Source organism: Melanostigma gelatinosum (genome assembly GCF_949748355.1).
Source record: "Melanostigma gelatinosum genome assembly, chromosome: 2".
In the NCBI taxonomy this organism is placed as follows: Eukaryota; Metazoa; Chordata; class Actinopteri; order Perciformes; family Zoarcidae; genus Melanostigma; species Melanostigma gelatinosum.
In genome coordinates, this window is record NC_136635.1 from 18123614 (window position 1) to 18140438 (window position 16825).

At 41.4% G+C, this 16825-nt stretch overlaps 1 protein-coding gene across 1 annotated transcript in view; it reads right to left on the reverse strand.

Annotated features, from left to right (window-relative positions):
- Window positions 1-591: 591 nt before the first annotated feature.
- The window catches only part of rasa3 (RAS p21 protein activator 3), a 37329-nt gene continuing 21095 nt past the window's right edge, over window positions 592-16825 (reverse strand). The window contains exons 6-24 of the mRNA XM_079283405.1: window positions 16684-16764; window positions 16503-16575; window positions 14068-14141; window positions 13872-13976; window positions 10840-10996; window positions 10557-10705; window positions 10046-10160; window positions 9827-9901; window positions 9559-9682; window positions 9022-9128; window positions 8596-8673; window positions 8379-8456; window positions 8047-8120; window positions 5084-5190; window positions 4629-4711; window positions 4300-4508; window positions 4107-4210; window positions 3803-3986; window positions 592-3409 (exon numbers count right to left, since the gene is read on the reverse strand). Of these exons, the coding sequence (XP_079139531.1) occupies window positions 3334-3409; window positions 3803-3986; window positions 4107-4210; window positions 4300-4508; window positions 4629-4711; window positions 5084-5190; window positions 8047-8120; window positions 8379-8456; window positions 8596-8673; window positions 9022-9128; window positions 9559-9682; window positions 9827-9901; window positions 10046-10160; window positions 10557-10705; window positions 10840-10996; window positions 13872-13976; window positions 14068-14141; window positions 16503-16575; window positions 16684-16764 (2053 nt within the window). The 3' untranslated portion in view covers window positions 592-3333. The remainder of the gene's footprint in view (window positions 3410-3802; window positions 3987-4106; window positions 4211-4299; window positions 4509-4628; window positions 4712-5083; window positions 5191-8046; window positions 8121-8378; window positions 8457-8595; window positions 8674-9021; window positions 9129-9558; window positions 9683-9826; window positions 9902-10045; window positions 10161-10556; window positions 10706-10839; window positions 10997-13871; window positions 13977-14067; window positions 14142-16502; window positions 16576-16683; window positions 16765-16825) is intronic.

Below are 16825 nucleotides of genomic sequence, written 5' to 3' on the forward strand. Positions count from 1 at the left end.
TTATTACTGTGGGACATATATCAAATGAGTGGGGAGAATATATTGGCAAAGGTTCCTTGAAATGGAACAGTGGTTCTATACAAGAGGAAAGAGGAGACAACCCATATCAGGCCAGAGTACAGCAACAATGTTTCCACACTACAGTCTTCAGTATAATTACAGGCAGTGATTTTCTCCTTTTTTTTTAAACAAGTGGGCCTCTGCCTTCCCTGACCTGTAACACTGGGGTAATTCAATTGGCAATACAACCCGTCATCTCAGTCACTCATGCACACCCTGACAAAGGCACAAACACGCACACACGCACGAAACAAACACACACACCTCAGTCATTCGATTCAGTTACGCAGCAAGACTTTTGTATGACAAGACATAATTAGAAAACAGAGTCAAACAGTTGAGAACTTTCCTTGTAGTTCATAGATCAACACATTTGACAGAGAAAAAAGATGTCATCGGAATAATTGCTCATCTTTTTTAAAACAGTATAGGTTTTGATATATATATGTATATATATATATATATATATATATATATATATATATATATATATATATATATATATATATATATATATAAAACATATCTAAACAATGATTTATTTTTGTTTGTTTTTCAAAAAGAGAATTTTATAAAAGTGATGACTGGCACTGTTTGGGAACCTGTGATCACAGGAACACCCATGAGGCTACATAACCAGGTATTTAGTTTTGGAAAATACAAAATTAGTTGAGGTTCGTGGTCACCCGGTAGCACAAACGTGACTGTGGAGGCTACCGTCGCTGTGACTACAACTTATACTTCACATGCACTGGTTTTGGCAAGAGTGAGTGCTGATGAATATGAATGCCGAGAGCGGTTGCCTTTGGGAGGCGTACAACAACACAACACAACTGGTTAACAACAATAAATCCTGTACCTGCGATCGATTCTGGGGTGCTGACCGGTAAGATTCACAGCAGGCAGTTTCTCAGAGGAATGCATATAAATAGGTTTTAAACTACCGGGCGCAGCTATTTCCAAAGTGAGACGGAGGTAACTCACAAAACAGAATAACTACATTATTAGGCAGCCAACAGTGCAACACAACCAGTAACACACTATCCATTTCACAATCATAACTTGAGACAAGACTGGTTAAAATGTTAATATATCAGTTAAAAGCTAAAAGACGTCCTTGTTGAGGAGCTGTGCTGACACGTAGTTTCTGCTTTGTGATGGGTGAAAAGATAGTTTGGCTTTACTGCCTTTTTCTCATGCAGTTTGAGGGTGTGTTGAATGGATGGTTGAATTAGTCAACTACTGGACGTCAGGAACAAATTTTGGCACCCCTTAAGAGTAGCAAAATACACTGTTTCCACGAATATCAACCTGCAACAGAATAACTAAATGCACCATGGATGTGTGTGTCTGTTAGCCAAGGTTGGACTACTAACTGGGCATAGTGGGCAACTGCCCAAGGGCCCCAGGTCCCCAGGGGCTCTAGGTTCAGCATGTGGCAATTAGTTTGTGGCGATTGAATCTGATTACAAAATGTGCTGATTAATCCATTATGCACTCTATATTCTACATACACTCATTGGTCACTTCATTATGTACATCTGAGACAGAGTTGTTATTAGATATATAAATACGAATGAAATGAACTTGACCTGTACAGTCTAATGCAATCATATACAGCTGTTCTGCCATAAAGTCGACTTTTATGATGCCAATAATATTCGGTTTTCTTCTTTTCACACCGCTAAAGGTGTTCATTAAGTTATCTGTTTATAACTGAGGTGATACTGATGGGACTGTTCTGGACTGCATTATATTCAACCGTCCATCTCATGTACTGCTGTACTGTAAATAAGAAGAACAAAAACATTAGCAACACCTCTCAATATCGTCCAGAACAACACCACCGTTAACGTAACTACACATTTCCCACAATGTCTGTGAAAAACAGAACATTATAAACGTAAAGGCTGAATTCATGGCAGAGCTGAATTGCAACAGAATGTACCGGTGCACCTAATAAAGTGGCCACTGAGTGTATATTGCTAGCACACTGTTATTTCAGTTGACAGTGTGGTTACACAATGCGTTTTACTGAATGTATTTGTGCTCATGCACACTTCACAATTCACAGATTGCGGGAGTCAACGGGGGCCAACAGCAGGCAGCCCTGATATCGAATGAAAGTGGTTCTGAAGTTCGACGTTATTATCGAACGTCTTTGTTCAGATGCAGATCAAGATGGGAGTTCAACTAAATAGCCACCCAGTGTATTTTGTCTTACTTAAAAGAGAAGCTGCAACTTGACACCCATGGAGATACAAAAAAGGCATCTATGGGTTTTTCTGACTCTCCAAAAAAAAAGAAGCTATTCCTTCAACCCAGGTACTGGTAACACAGGAGCCTTATATCCAACCGTAACAGAACAAGGCTTCAAATGACACGTGAAAACTTGATCCTAAACATCGAAGGTGAGGGTTAAAAAAAATGAAGGGATGAAATTGAAAGACAACATTGATAACATCAAAATGCTCTCGGCTGTGCTTGGTCCCGACAATCCCTTCTTCTTCTGTGCCCTCAATCTTCACAGCCTTCCTGAGGAGGTTAAGAGCAAAGAAACAACAACGACACGGGGGCAACACCACCCAAAGAGGGAAAAGTACAGTCCTTCCTTCCTTCTGGAGTGAAATACAATGGAACATCTCAACATGTCAACCATTATAATAACCAAATACAAATCAAACGGATAAAATAAGCTTCTGAACGTGTGCTGCGATGCTTGTTCATCCATAAACGTGGAGGCGATTAAAGTGCGTGTTGGTCACTGTCAGAACTGTCCAGTGAAAACGTTGGCTTGTTCTCTCGTCACACCACAGACAGGAGACCCACGTAGATCTCCGGTATGATTGTGTCTTCATTCGTATCACTCCTTTCCTCCACAACTGTTCCTCTATTTTTCATGCTGGTCTGAGGTCTGTTCTTCCGATTTGGAGTGATACATCTTGAGACACTGCGAAAAAAAGAAAGTCCATCTACACAGCTCGTCCAGTCTGGGACGGACAATTGAAACTCTTATTTTCCTACAACTGGACAAATACGCCAGTCAGGTGACACAGCATGCTGCTCCCCGAAAAGTCTTTAAAAAAAGTGAAGCATGGATACTTTGCTTTGGAAATAAGTAAAACGATCTCACATTGATGACTTTTTTATCTTGTTTTGAGGAAAAATAAAGCTTTAAAACTCAATGCTAGACACGGGGCATTGCCAAGATGAAAGTTTTTCCAGGAAAGAAAAATCTGCTGGTTCTAGGCATCGTAGAAACGGTACACAGGGCTAGATGGAGTAGGTGGAGCTCTCGGACTGCTGGCGAATGTAGCACTGAAAACTCTTGTCTCCAATTGGATGCTCCCTGAGGAAACAAAGAGAAAGATGGTGTTTGTGAGTTGGCAGGAGGTTCTAGAGTGGTTTTTAGAGCGAAAAATAGAACATGAATAAAAAACATTTTCTGGGCAGATTATAAGGGGCTAAGCAGAGCTGGAGGCCAATATTATGACGGCGATGTCATGCTATTTAAACTGTTAAAAGTGCTTCATTTAATCTCCAACATACTTTGTGCAATTGTGGACTGTACAACTGCAACACCTGCTGGCCCAAAGGGGAAGTTGCTCGGTATTGAACTACATTTCACACAGAACATTCTTCCAGCAGTTCTCAGTCTCCATTGCATTGAATATACAATAACTGTAGTTTGTAACAAAACATAATCTGAGCTACAAGCGTAAATAAACAACAAACCACGTACTGGCTGCCTATCTTTGTCTTCTTGAACTTGTCACGTTTGTACTTGGTGTGCTGCTGCTCCAAGGTCTGCACGGCTGAAACAATCAGCTTCAGGGTTTTGTAGGTCTCCTGGGGGTCATCGATGAGAAAGCTAGAGTACTCCTCCTGTTCGGGCCCGTCGTACACAGATTTACTGCCGCAGGCCTCTGCAGGCAAAGACAGACCAGCAGCAGAGTGAGAGACAGCACAAAAGGGACAAGGTGGGGAAAAAAAAGAAACGTGGAAAATGTGCTCACAAACATTTAAAACACTTGTCAGCGTCTGACCTTGCATCTTGATCAGTTTGGTCATGTATGTGCTGAACAGGGAATAAATCCTCTCGGTCTCTCTGTCTCCATCTACGTCCAGCTGGATGTTTGCCGGGAGGCCGCTGAGGACAGACGCATACAAGAGGATGAGAGAGTGTACAAAAAGGAAAAGGAACCTGCCGCTGGGTCGGTTTTTGACAACGTTACGTACCCAGTGCAGGGCGTACACCCAGGGGCTGTGTCTGCTGAGAGCTTGCAGCAGAGCCAGTGGCTGTTGAGGTAGGCTGAAGGATGGTAGGTGCTTAGGCGTTTGCGGTTGCACTGGCTGACTTTGGTCAGGATGTCGATCCAGTCGCGAGCCTCGACGCAGTTGTTGGCCTGGATGTAGAGCGCCCGCTCCGGCTGAATAACCTGGAACATCTGGAGCAGGGAATATAGGGACAGCGAGTGAGGGAAGAATGTTGTTGGAAACACTTTTAGGAGTGATTTGGGTCAAATGCTCAAAGCTCTAGAAAGTTCATGGCTGTGTGGGGTCCTTACATTTTTCATCTTGAAAGACTCCTCCTCCAGCCGCTCTACAGCCAGAATGTTCTCTATAGGAATGCTGCAGAGAGCGCTCTCGCCTGGACATGAAAGGAAACACATCAGACATGAGAGAGGGCAAAAAAACAGCACAATAAAACAAGAACTACATTTTGTTTTTGTCTGCATGCTGACTAATTTGACCATGCATGGAAACCTGTTATGTCGTATGTCACTTAGAAAACAGCTTACGTGTACGTTTTGGCCCGAGATTGTTTGGATGCAGCACAAATGTATCGTGTGCTCCGTAACTTAATCTCCGTCACGTGTTGAATGCACATTGTGTGCAGAATAACTGTACATTCAGCAGATTCTCTCCCTCCTGCCGATTCTTACAAAAGCACACACAGCGACAGAAACAGACGAGGAAACAATGCAACGGCAGGGAGATCCTGAGAGACCTTTGACCTTACCTTTCGTTTTGTGGTAGGTAAACTCGTGATTGGTGAGGCGAAACCATCTCTTCTTGAAGTTCTTCATTCCAAACCGGTTTCTCCCTTGTGCCCTCTTTATCATAAATCTGAGGAAAAATGGAAACACCACGAAAGCATTGACAGATGAGCTCATGTTTCACAGAATTATTTTTCATTTTTTACAATATTTTTCATGTATCTGGCACAATGCATCCCTTTCATACGTATGCCGTGCTAAATGTAAAAGAGTGTAAATGAATGACTTTGCATGAAACCATTAGTATCTAGCATTTCATTGTGGTTAAAGGAATCCTGTGCAGTCATCATTCTATCATCATTCCGTTTACATGCTTGCAGTTCCTTGTATTTATTGCTGCTGTTCATGTAAAAAGATTCAGGACAGCACTCATAGATTTAACAGTCTATGAGTACGAAAGGAAGATGGGTCAGCAGATCAAAGGTACCCCCATTATCTAAATTGTTACTGCATTGTGAATAACTCCCCACCTGACTTTTTGCCAAATCACAACACAATATTTTAGAGTGATTTCCTTCCAAACAGTCAGTGGCTTCCATTATGTGTCAGTACATTATGAAAATCAGCTTGCAGAAACTTGAAACTTGAGAATGGAAAACAATTTTGACCTCATTGATTGATTGTTGTTGAAAGAATTCTTGGCTAAAATATCAAGAATTGTCTTTGTTTTTTGGACTGCTGGTTGGACAAAACAATACTTTGGAAGTCATCACATTCATAAATCGAGAAAATGATCAGCAGATGAATCAATAATGAAAATAATTGTTATTTGCAGCCCTACAAAAAAAAATCACAATAAACTCTTGACAAGGATGTTTGTATTTTCTTACTTTTTAAATTCTGGGTTGGAATTTCTGACAATATCCAAACACTCATGAATGCAGCGTTTCTGAGCTCGCAACTGATTTACCAAAAAATCAATGAATACATGCAGAGATCCACTGTGATGGATTATCAATCTCAAGGAAGTGTCCGTGCAAGTACACTGTCATACAATAAAGCGAACCACTGGATGCCTGTCACTTAAAATCAATCTAAAAAATGATGGTATGCTTTGGAAAATGTCTGACAGTGATGTGAGGTGCAGCCAACACTATTTGTTCTTAATGGGCTAAAACATGTAAAACCATCAGCATGGTCCTTTAAGGGAGAGTAAACACCAGGATGTCTTTGTTTATCCAGTTTGAAGGCCAGCGCATACATGAAATCTGAAGCACACGGGTTCTAAACACCAAAGTCACAACTCTCCCACAGGACGACTTGTACTCTTTTGACACTACTGTGCCAAGAACGTGCTGGTTTCACATCTGCCATAACGCCGGGAGCTGTGCGGGAAACTCTAACGTGTGTGGTGGCGATATGGTCACATTCTGGACAACGGGTGTAAAGGGTCAAGATGCGGGCAGATATGAGATCCAAGAAATGTTTGTACAGTAACCAACCCTTGCTGTCACTGTCACACCAAGCATGTCTGGCATGGCCAGGATTGAGAAGGGCTATCAGCGCGAGTGAGGGCTTACAGGCGTAAAGGTTAACACTTTACTTTATACCATTACAGTCCGTGTGTGCACCCAGTCTACTGTCATAGAAATGCAGAAAGACTCAAATCCATCACACAGTGTCAGACAGTAACAGATAGGTTGCTTATGTGTGGGCCAGATATAAAGTAAAGTGCAGCAGCAGCAGCTACAGCAGCGCATGATGTTGGTGGGAGAGAATATGGCCGGCTTGGTTCGGGGAGGGGGTTGCAGTGCACACACAGGGGGGTCACAAGGGCAATGCCTTTATATAGAGAAGCTCTTACCTGCCCTTCGTGCCTTTTGACCCCTTCCCATCAACCCTCTTTATAGTGAGTTTTACACTCCTACGCCCGGTAGCAGAAACAAAAGAGGGTGGGGATGTTGGTGAGCGAGGCGCTGGCACAACTACCGTCAACTGGAAGCTGTCCTCGCCTTTACAGCCCCATTAGAAATATCATCAAAACAACGGCCCATGTGTTGGTAGAGAGGGCTCAGTTTACAGCCTCAGGTACATCTGTGCTGCCACTGTTCACTGTGGTAATGAGTCAGACCGTGAGGGCTGAAACATGTGAAGGTATCATCTACTTTAGTGACAGTTTAAAGGAGTAATATGATAATTTGGGAAATACTCTTCTTTTATTTTTTTGGCAGAGAATTGGACGAGAAGATCGATACAACTCTTGTGTATGTATGATAAATATGAAGCTACAGCGAACAGCAGCTTATCCAATGGCAACACAAATCCTGCTTTTCAAAAATTGAAAATTCACCTAAAAGGAGGTTATGTGCCAGACTATTTCTTCTTGCTTTCGGCAACTGGCAGAGACTCCAGTAGGTTATTTGTTTCGGGCCAGTCAAGAAATAGTATCTCGTAAAACAGAGAGTAACTTTTTTTTTTACAGTCTGGTACGGATTAAACAAGCAATGCTTAACGTGTGTGATTAGTGTTATTAGTTACCCTTGCACAGAGCCAGGCTAGCTGTCTCCCCCCTGCTTCCAGTTATGCGCAATAGCTTCATATCAAAATACAGACATGTGAGTGGTATCAGTCTTCTCATCCAACTCTCCGTCAGAAAGTGAATACGGTACTTCCCAAAATGTCGAAACTATTCCTTTAAGTTAGTCTGGGATGTTGAGCCTTAATAATCAACCCAACAGCTAGAAACAATTGCAAATAAGGTGGTAAAAAGACCAAGAGTGAAGCTGCTTAATTGGCAGTGAAAAGGTTACCGCCACAGAACATGAAAGAGTTAGGATTAAAAAATCTCAAATTAGCGTTCCATACATTCTCTAAATGAATCAAATATAACATATTTAGGACTTTTTAGCAGTGGTATTGAGAGAGCTGTTTATTGACCTTTTTTTCTTTCCATGATTATCAGTTTAACAATAAGCTGGCTCCTTACCCCTCTTTGAGCATGATCGGTGTTTCAATGCTCCTCTGATCCCATTTGCCTGAGGTGGAGATCAGGTCCAGGAACTGTGAAGGGAAGTAAAGGATGTCATATTTCAACATATTTGTTGTGGTGGTAACTTGAGACATCCAAAGAACTCCAGCCATGAAAGGCATGCTTTGACATCCCCTCCACTTTTTCATTTGTTTTCAAATGTCTCCTCTCTTTCATTACTCATTCATCCGAGTTAGTCTTCTGACATACGAGACAAAGAGAATATCTGATCCTGCGTCTACCAACTGGAGATTTATAGCATGTAACAAGAAAAGAAGCGCAACACTCACATTCTTCACAGCGTCCGCATATTTCTGCTCATTGAAGTAGTCGTAAAATGCAGCCATGTAAGACTCTTTGAAATTGGCCTTGAAAGGAATAAAAGTATGGAAAGAAAGAGTGACAGAGAGGAGAAGAGTAGATCGTTCTTACACTGAAATACAAATGACGTCTAGGACGGTCACGGGAATGAAAATAGAAAAATACACTTTACTCAGAGAAACTCACAGATTTAGACTTGGCGAGACTTCCCAGGGTCTGGATCGTCTTGGAGATGAGGGTGAGGGTTCGAGAGGTGGCGGGATCCTAGGGAGACAAAAATACATGAAATCCAATCTTGAAAAGCTATCACACATGACCACATCATAAACACACTGGTTGGACCAGAAAAAACTAAGAAATGCAGTGTCTTCAAAGTAAAGAATAAACTTTGGACTTTATGCCAACCGGCACGAGAAGTCCTTAATGTGGCAAAAAAAAAAGGAAGGAAATTTGACCATAAGAAAATCTGGACAACTAAACAAACTCTTTCACAAACTCTTTGAAGCTTTCACAAATTCAATCTAAAACATTTTACGCCACATATTTTCAGCAGCAGTTGTTATCAGAGGTACATGTGCATGTGTTTATATGTTGGTTGAATGTCAGACTCACTGGATGGTGCGGCCGTAGATGGAACAGGTTGGGGGAGAGGATGGCTGGAGCGAAGAAACGCAGGAAAATAAAACTGCTCACTGCTGTGTATCGGACATCTTGGTCAACTAGAGAGCAGAAAGGGGAAAAAAGTATGATGGTGATGATTTATACTTGCTTGAATTATATCTAATTATTTCTATAACTTCACATATACGGTCAGTCTGGAGTAAGAAAAGCATATTTGTTCAATGTGCTGTCTCAATTATATAGAAAGTTCCTTGTTCCTCTTGTGACTGCAGTGCCCTGTGGGCAGCCAACAGGAGGCAGCACAGTATGTGACACTGGGTGAACATACCCTTTACTCCACACATGACCATAATGAGTGTGTGGGAGGTTTAAGTGGTTTCACGTTTGACACAAATAGCAGAGCACAAGGAGAAGAAAGTGTCCTTGGATGCCTTGCACATGCCGTTCTTTATTGTATATTTCCTGATGCTTAATAGCAGCTTGCTTTGTTTCCTCCATCGCTTGTAAGTCCTTCAGAGGGTGAGTTACCTTGGAAACGGGTGGCAGCGGACTCTCTCAAAGAGAAGAAGATATCACACATGACGGTGGGACAGCGAACGCCGGAGGTGGTGATAACGTTGAAGATACGGTCCACATACTGACGAAGATTTTCCTGGAGAGGGCAGATACATGTCAGATAACACTGACCACACACACACACACACACACACACACACACACACACACACACACACACACACACACACACACACACACACACACACACACACACACACACACACACACACACTCTTACCCTGTTCGTATCCAGGTTCTCCGATTCCTTGAGCTTGACCGGGTCGATTTCACAGGATTTGTGTTCTGTGCAGATCTGTGAAGATTTACAAAGGTATTCAAATAACCATTGATATCTGATTTAGCAAAAAAATATTCTGAGGGGTGCTACAGAGAGAGACATGAATGAAAATCAAGAAATGAAAAGACAAACCAACACGGTAGTATCGCAGTGCCATACCTCATCTATGATGGGTTTGAGTGTCACTTGCAGGTAGTGCATTCCTGCCAGCTTCATGGTCTCGTCAATGCACTTGGAAGTCAGCGAGTTTCCACGGAAAATGGTGTTCGGATCCCTACGCAGAGAGACAGGGTGTGCATTTTGGCTTACAAATCAGAACTGCTGCCTAACAAACAAAACTAGTGATTTAATATCCATCATCAATTACATTACTGCCTGTATAGTCACAGTCAAATCAAAAACGCGAAGCTATTTGATTTTCACATACAACCTGATGACCTCATTTCCACAATCACTGTAATCGATAGGATTCAAGAATACATCTGCACCTGATTTAGAAGTGGAATTAATTCCAACTCTCAAAAAATACAACAGTCAGCTGGCTTATGTTGAAGAAATGTACTCATTTTAGAACTGAGAATGATTTGCTAAAGTTTATATCTGCTAATAAGACAAAGTTCAAAGGAAATTCTCCAACATCTGATTCGTCTTCCTGCGACGAGACACTCACTGTGTGCGGTTGACTTCAGCGTGAGCGATGGTGCTGATGAAAGGCACAATCTTGCCGTAGTGAAGAAACAAGCGTACCAGGGGAATGGCGGCTTCTTGTTTCTCCCGACACACCTCCCCCAGGGTGTGAGCTGGGGACGCCGACACAGGCTGAACAGAGAGGTGTGCGGAGTCAACATGCGGCATTCAAACAGTGTGGTGTGTTATAAGCGGTAATAAGCACAAGATGCCGCAGGACACCAAATATGTATGAGCAGAGCAGAGGCACATTCACATACGCTCACCGCTACATTAGCAGAGTGCAGCAGTAGATCTCTGAGGGGAGTGTAGTGTTCAGAGGGGAAGACGTGGTCCTCAGTGTAAACGATGTTCAGACGCAGAGAGCCGAGCTCTTCTACCTTCACTGACTTCCCCCCGTTCTCCCTGGGCTGGAGAAAGTACCTGAGGGAGGAAAAAAATCAGATCTTGGATCAGATCGGGACCAAACTTGAAGGGATGATGGGCAACAATTGTCTCAACATTTTCAAAAATAGTGATAAAATAAAGCTTTTCTTTTTTTTAACAATGACGCCAACATATTCCGTTGTTTGGCCTTATTACCAAAAAGACAATAATTCTACTAAGCTGTTTACATGACTGATGAAAATTTATATTCCACTAATATTTCTATTTACATGTAGCTGTGTAAAACATGAAAACGCCTCCATGATGTCCTCCTACCGCTATGCACTTTAAATAACTTAAAGCCTCTGTACACCTGCATATATGTGTTTTTAGTTATTCTGGCTGATTAGACCTCTACTCAGGTTGACGGATGGTTGGATCTTTGATGGGATTTTATTAGCTCACAAATCTACTTATAAGAATGATAAAGGTGTAATTTGTTCCACCTTAACAGGTTCAACAAAGCCAACAGGAGATGCCACTCATTCAGTCTGGACACACCCACAGTATAGAGGCTTTACATTTTGTCTTTAAAATATGTTTAAAAGTAGGTGTCTTTCTCCCTCCGACCAGAATTGTGGACTTTTCTTTCGGGCCTGCATCTCCAGTCCAGCCTTGCGAACTGTTGGCTTGTGGATTTGTGTACAACGCAGAGAACTGGCCTTAAAACAGGCAAGAGGCTGTAAAACCCCCAATTAAGACGCATTTTGCAAATGTGCTGTGTACATGTCCAATAAATGTGCCTAAAACCCTAAAAATAACCGCATATCCAACATGTCTTGATTGAAACATGCTACATTCGGAATAAGAAATGTCACACGACTCTGCCGTTTCCCTCAGCTCTACAGAGCTTTTTAGCATCTCTTAGCGTATTGTTTTGGTTTAACAGCCCGCAACTTCATTGTATCAGTTAACTCTCACTTCGGCCAGATATTTCCTTCAGGAGTTGGTGGAGACAAAAAACGAGCTAAAAAAGAGAGTAAATATTGGAGTTACATTCCTCAGTCGGCCACAATCAGGACTATAAGTAAATGCTGATGTTGCTTGAAAATGTAGTTACTAAATTCATTCTGATTACATGTAAGGAGGTGATTATTCCACTCTGTATTGGACTACACTGAAACCCAATTTTTATTCTCTTTGTTATTTATACCTCCAGGTCCTGCAGGTCAGTTTTTATCAGAGTTCACAGACTTTCTGACCTCTATTATCAAGCTAGACAAAGTGCTTCTGGTTGGTGATTTTAATCTGCATATCAATGATACTACAGACTGTATTGCTACTGAGTTTCTCAATATTACTGAATCTTTTAATTTCACGCAACATGTTTCTGGCGCCACTCACAGGGGTGGTCACACCTTGGACCTTGTGTTTTCTCTGGGTCTTGATATTGATAATACCCGTTGTGAGGACCTATTGATCAGTGACCATAAATGTATTTTCTTTGATCTTTCTGTCAATACTGACCCCTTGTGTCTGAAACAAACATTCCACTCACGCATTATTACTCAGAGTACAGCTGATCATTTCTCTATGCACTTCTGCTGTGATATTAACGCAAATCTCAATGTGATTGGGTGGGCATAACTGGCATAGCGTTAGACTGGTTTACATCTTACCTCAATGACAGAAGTTTCAATGTCTGTGTCCTATCACTTATATGCAGACGACATCCAACTCCATCTGTCATTCAAACCCAGCGAGGCATTCACATTAACTAGGCTCCTGGACTGTGTCAATGCCATCAGAGACTGGACGGCAGAAAACTGCCTGCAACTCAGTGACTCTAAGACAGAGGTCCTAGTTATTGCTCCAGAGGAGTTTGTCCCCATGTCTCTTCACGCATTGACTACTGCAACTCACTTTTCACATCACTCAGTGTATCTGCTCTTAACCGTCTGCAGGTCATCCAAAATGCTGCCGCCTGATTACTCACCAGGACAAATCGACGGTCTCACATCACCCCCGTACTCCGATCTCTCCACTGGCTTCCTGTAGCATCTAGGATACACTTTAAAATTCTCACCATCACTTACAGAGCACTTCACGGTCAGGCTCCGGCTTATGTAGCTGATCTACTTCGCCCCTATTCACCCGCCCGCCCTCTCAGGCCAAACGCTCTAGGTCTTCTGTCAGTCCCACGCACACGATTTAAGACCCGTGGTGACCGAGCTTTTGAGGCAGTGGCCCCGAGGCTCTGGAATGCTCTGCCTGCAACTCTGCGCCTCGCAGATACTGTGGATACCTTTAAAAGCCAGCTCAAAACCCACCTGTTCAGGCTGGCGTTTGTGTAAAAGTAAACCCATGTCCTAGACCTGCTCTTAAAATATGCTTTACATTTTTATTTTATTTTGTATTATTTTTTATTATTTTTTATTATATTTTTTAATTTTCTCTGTGTAGATAATTTATTGACCCTTGGGTCACATTGTGTTTTTTATGCTTTTAAATGTCTGCTCTGTTAAGCACCTTGTGATACTACTGTCTGTGAAAAGCGCTATATAAATAAAATTCATTCATTCATATTTCCAAAGCAGCGCTCCCATCATTCATGAAGGCAAAGAAATGAAATGTAGAAACAGGCTCTGTTGGGTCAGCGATGTAGGAATGAATACCTTCATGCTCAGAGAAATCCACCATGATCAATAAGGACTTTAACTGTTGTCAATGTTGATACTTGTTGCTATGGCTCTGCTGTTGCAACACATACTCAGAATGTCAACTGACAATTATGATGAAATCAAACCCACCCGGGTCCAGCAGGGCACAGCACAGGGTCAGTGGAAAAAAAACAATCTAAAAAAGACTGATTGAAAGAGTGTGTGTGTGTGTGAAAGGAGATAATGTTACGTGTGAGTGACGTTCCTCTCACCATGCGTCATGGACACCAGCCTGACCCAACGCCCGCAGAGGAACTCGCACCCCTCCCAGGAACTCATCCCCGAACTTCAGGTTGCTGGCGTTCCATAGATCCACCCTGAACACAAACCACAATGCACAGTTCAACCTCGAGGAGACGCTTTAAGTTCAGCACTGGTACAAGCACAGAATCCTCTACACGGGCTCACCTCAGTGCCAGCTTGTCAACATCCTCTTCTTCGACATCAAACTGACGCTTTGTGTAGCTTAATGGCCGCGTCACCTAGAAATGGAGGCAGAGTGAACATTTAGCATAAACCATGTGGAAGTCGGTGCTTCCTCCTGGTGAGCTGAAGGGTCATCTACATCCAGAAAAACCGGCTGGTGGAAGCGGACACAGAACATTGAGACTCAAACAATTGGTTGACGAATCAATCGAAACTAAATTCGTCTGCAACAATTTTTATAATCGACGATCCGTCATGGTTTCAGCTTTCAGCTTCAGATTTTATGTTTTTCTTTGTCAAAGATGATGTTAAATTTAACATTTTTTTAGTGTTGGCTTAATAAAATAAGCAGATTGTTTTTATATGTCAACGATGTCACTATTTCCCGACATTTATAGACAAAACTATTTAGCCACAAGATAATTGGCAGAATTATAAATCATGAAAATAATTGTAAGTTGCAGTCCTAATTGCGACATCAGGTGATTTACTATTACATTGCAAAGCATAAGATGCTTCTTTGCAGTGTGAAAAATCTGATTTTTCATACATAATATATTTGAGTATACTGAACATGAACATAGTGAGTCAACTTTACTCAAAATAGTTGATATAAAATTATGAATATAAATTGAGTAAAGTCAACTTAAAATATATATCTGGATTTAGATCTATTTATTTCGTGCAACCACTTACTTAAAAAGAAATTAAGTAAATCCAACGCAATATTTTTTTCAGTGTCTATATCAGTGATCAGAATGTGACAGGGTCCATGGAAGTTTGAAGCAATGAGAAACTAAAATCCCCCCCCCCCCCCCAAATAAAGGACAATCACATGACAGAGACATGATAAATGGGCCGTGTTTGTGTGAGGATGGGGCTGCATACAGAAAGCACCACAGGGCATGAGTCCTCTTCATGTGGTGGTCGGGAATAAATGAGACGGTCTTGTCGGATAGAAATCAATGGGCCAGATTGTTTGGTGGTGGTTTGTCCGAATCAATCATACTCTTGTCCTGCTGTCTTCTAGTGCTGCAGCATGGAGGCCACAGGGAGGAGCGACACAAAAATGTCAGAGCAGAGCGGCTGGTGAGCGAGGGTTAACGGGGGCAGTGTGAAAGGAAGTTTGTGTGTATGAAAAATATATATAAATATATATAATCATGAATAGAAATAAATGTGAACCATGAGAAGTTTTTGAAAAAAGATTCAGAGAAAAAAAAATACTACAAACATGTGTTTCCAGTCGCTTTTGCAACACAGTTGTCATGGTATGAAAAGGACTTTGTGAGTGTGTTTGTACAAAAATATCTATAAATATTAACTAATGACGGATATATGAACTGAGATTTTTTTGCAAATTTTTCTGAACTTTTTGTTTTTCATAAAAACTTGGTATGGTACAAATATAATATGAAACAAATATATATATATATATATGTTTATCTTTTTGAAGCTGATTTTTTACCATTTAGCTAATGTTATTGTGCCAGCTTGTTGATGTTAATTACACATGTTGAAGTTTGTTTATTAGCAAGAATTGATGTTATGTTTAGTAACTCAAGGTTACTGTGACTACTTTAGAGGTAAACGCAATGAAAGCCAACGTTTTAATATCTAGGAACCTGAGCCTTTAGCTTGTTAACTGCAGAACATTTTAGTGGCTAACTACAGTGTGATGCTAACTGAGTATAGCCTTACAACGTGTGCACTGCAGCCTGTGAAGATGATTACAATACAGCTTGCTCAGTTTAAAAGGAGAAGTACATTTTGAAGTAGCAAATAGACCCATGGAGCAACAAAATGGACACCAGAGGGAGAGATTTTCTTTTGTTACTTTATAAATTCTATGGTCAGTTGAAATTTGTCAGAGAAAATCTTTGAACAAATGTTTTAGTATCCAAATTTCAAACATGTTGCTGAATTGTTGTCTGTGCCCAAATATCATATTTCATAACACCACTCAGTTATGAATACATTTTTCTTTTATTAATACAAAGGTTATTATGGGTGGTTATTAAAGGCCCTGTACATCCACACACATGTTTCCCAACTTATTCTGGTTACTTGTACCTCTGCTCAGATTGAAGTTGGGTAGAGCTGTGCTGGAATTACATCACCAAACGTCATTAACCAATAATAAGGATAAAGGTGTCACAACCCACGCACAACAGGTGCAATGAAATGATCAGGATGGACAGAGATGAAGCCCGGTTTGAGCACCCACATGCTAATTAGAAGAAGTCTAACTAGGCCATGGGTGTGTAAGATACTTACATTAAACAAATCAACAATTACATATAGCTGTATGGCTCAGGTGTCCACGTACGTTTTGAACCCACACTATATCTCTAGCTTTGACTGATACCCAACACGAAGACACAATTTACTGTTCAACAACTCACAAGCAGATTTACCTCAAAATAGAAAACCTCCTCAAACTGTGGATTGTTGGTTTTCCTCTTCACTTTGGTCTTCTTGGCTTCCGACCTGAGAGAAGCAGAGAGGCAGAATGAGATAAAACCACCTGTTAAAGGTTAACATGGAAAACAAAGGTGTGTCAGGTGAAATCACGTCCAATCGTGTGAGCGATCTGACCTTGAAGGTCCTAGTAAGGAGACGGCAGCGTAGGGATCACATTGGCCGTTGACGATTGGAAGACCTTGGCACTCCAACACACTGTTTAGAAACACACACAAAACATTAATGAATAAGCACACTACTGTACAACTTGCATAGG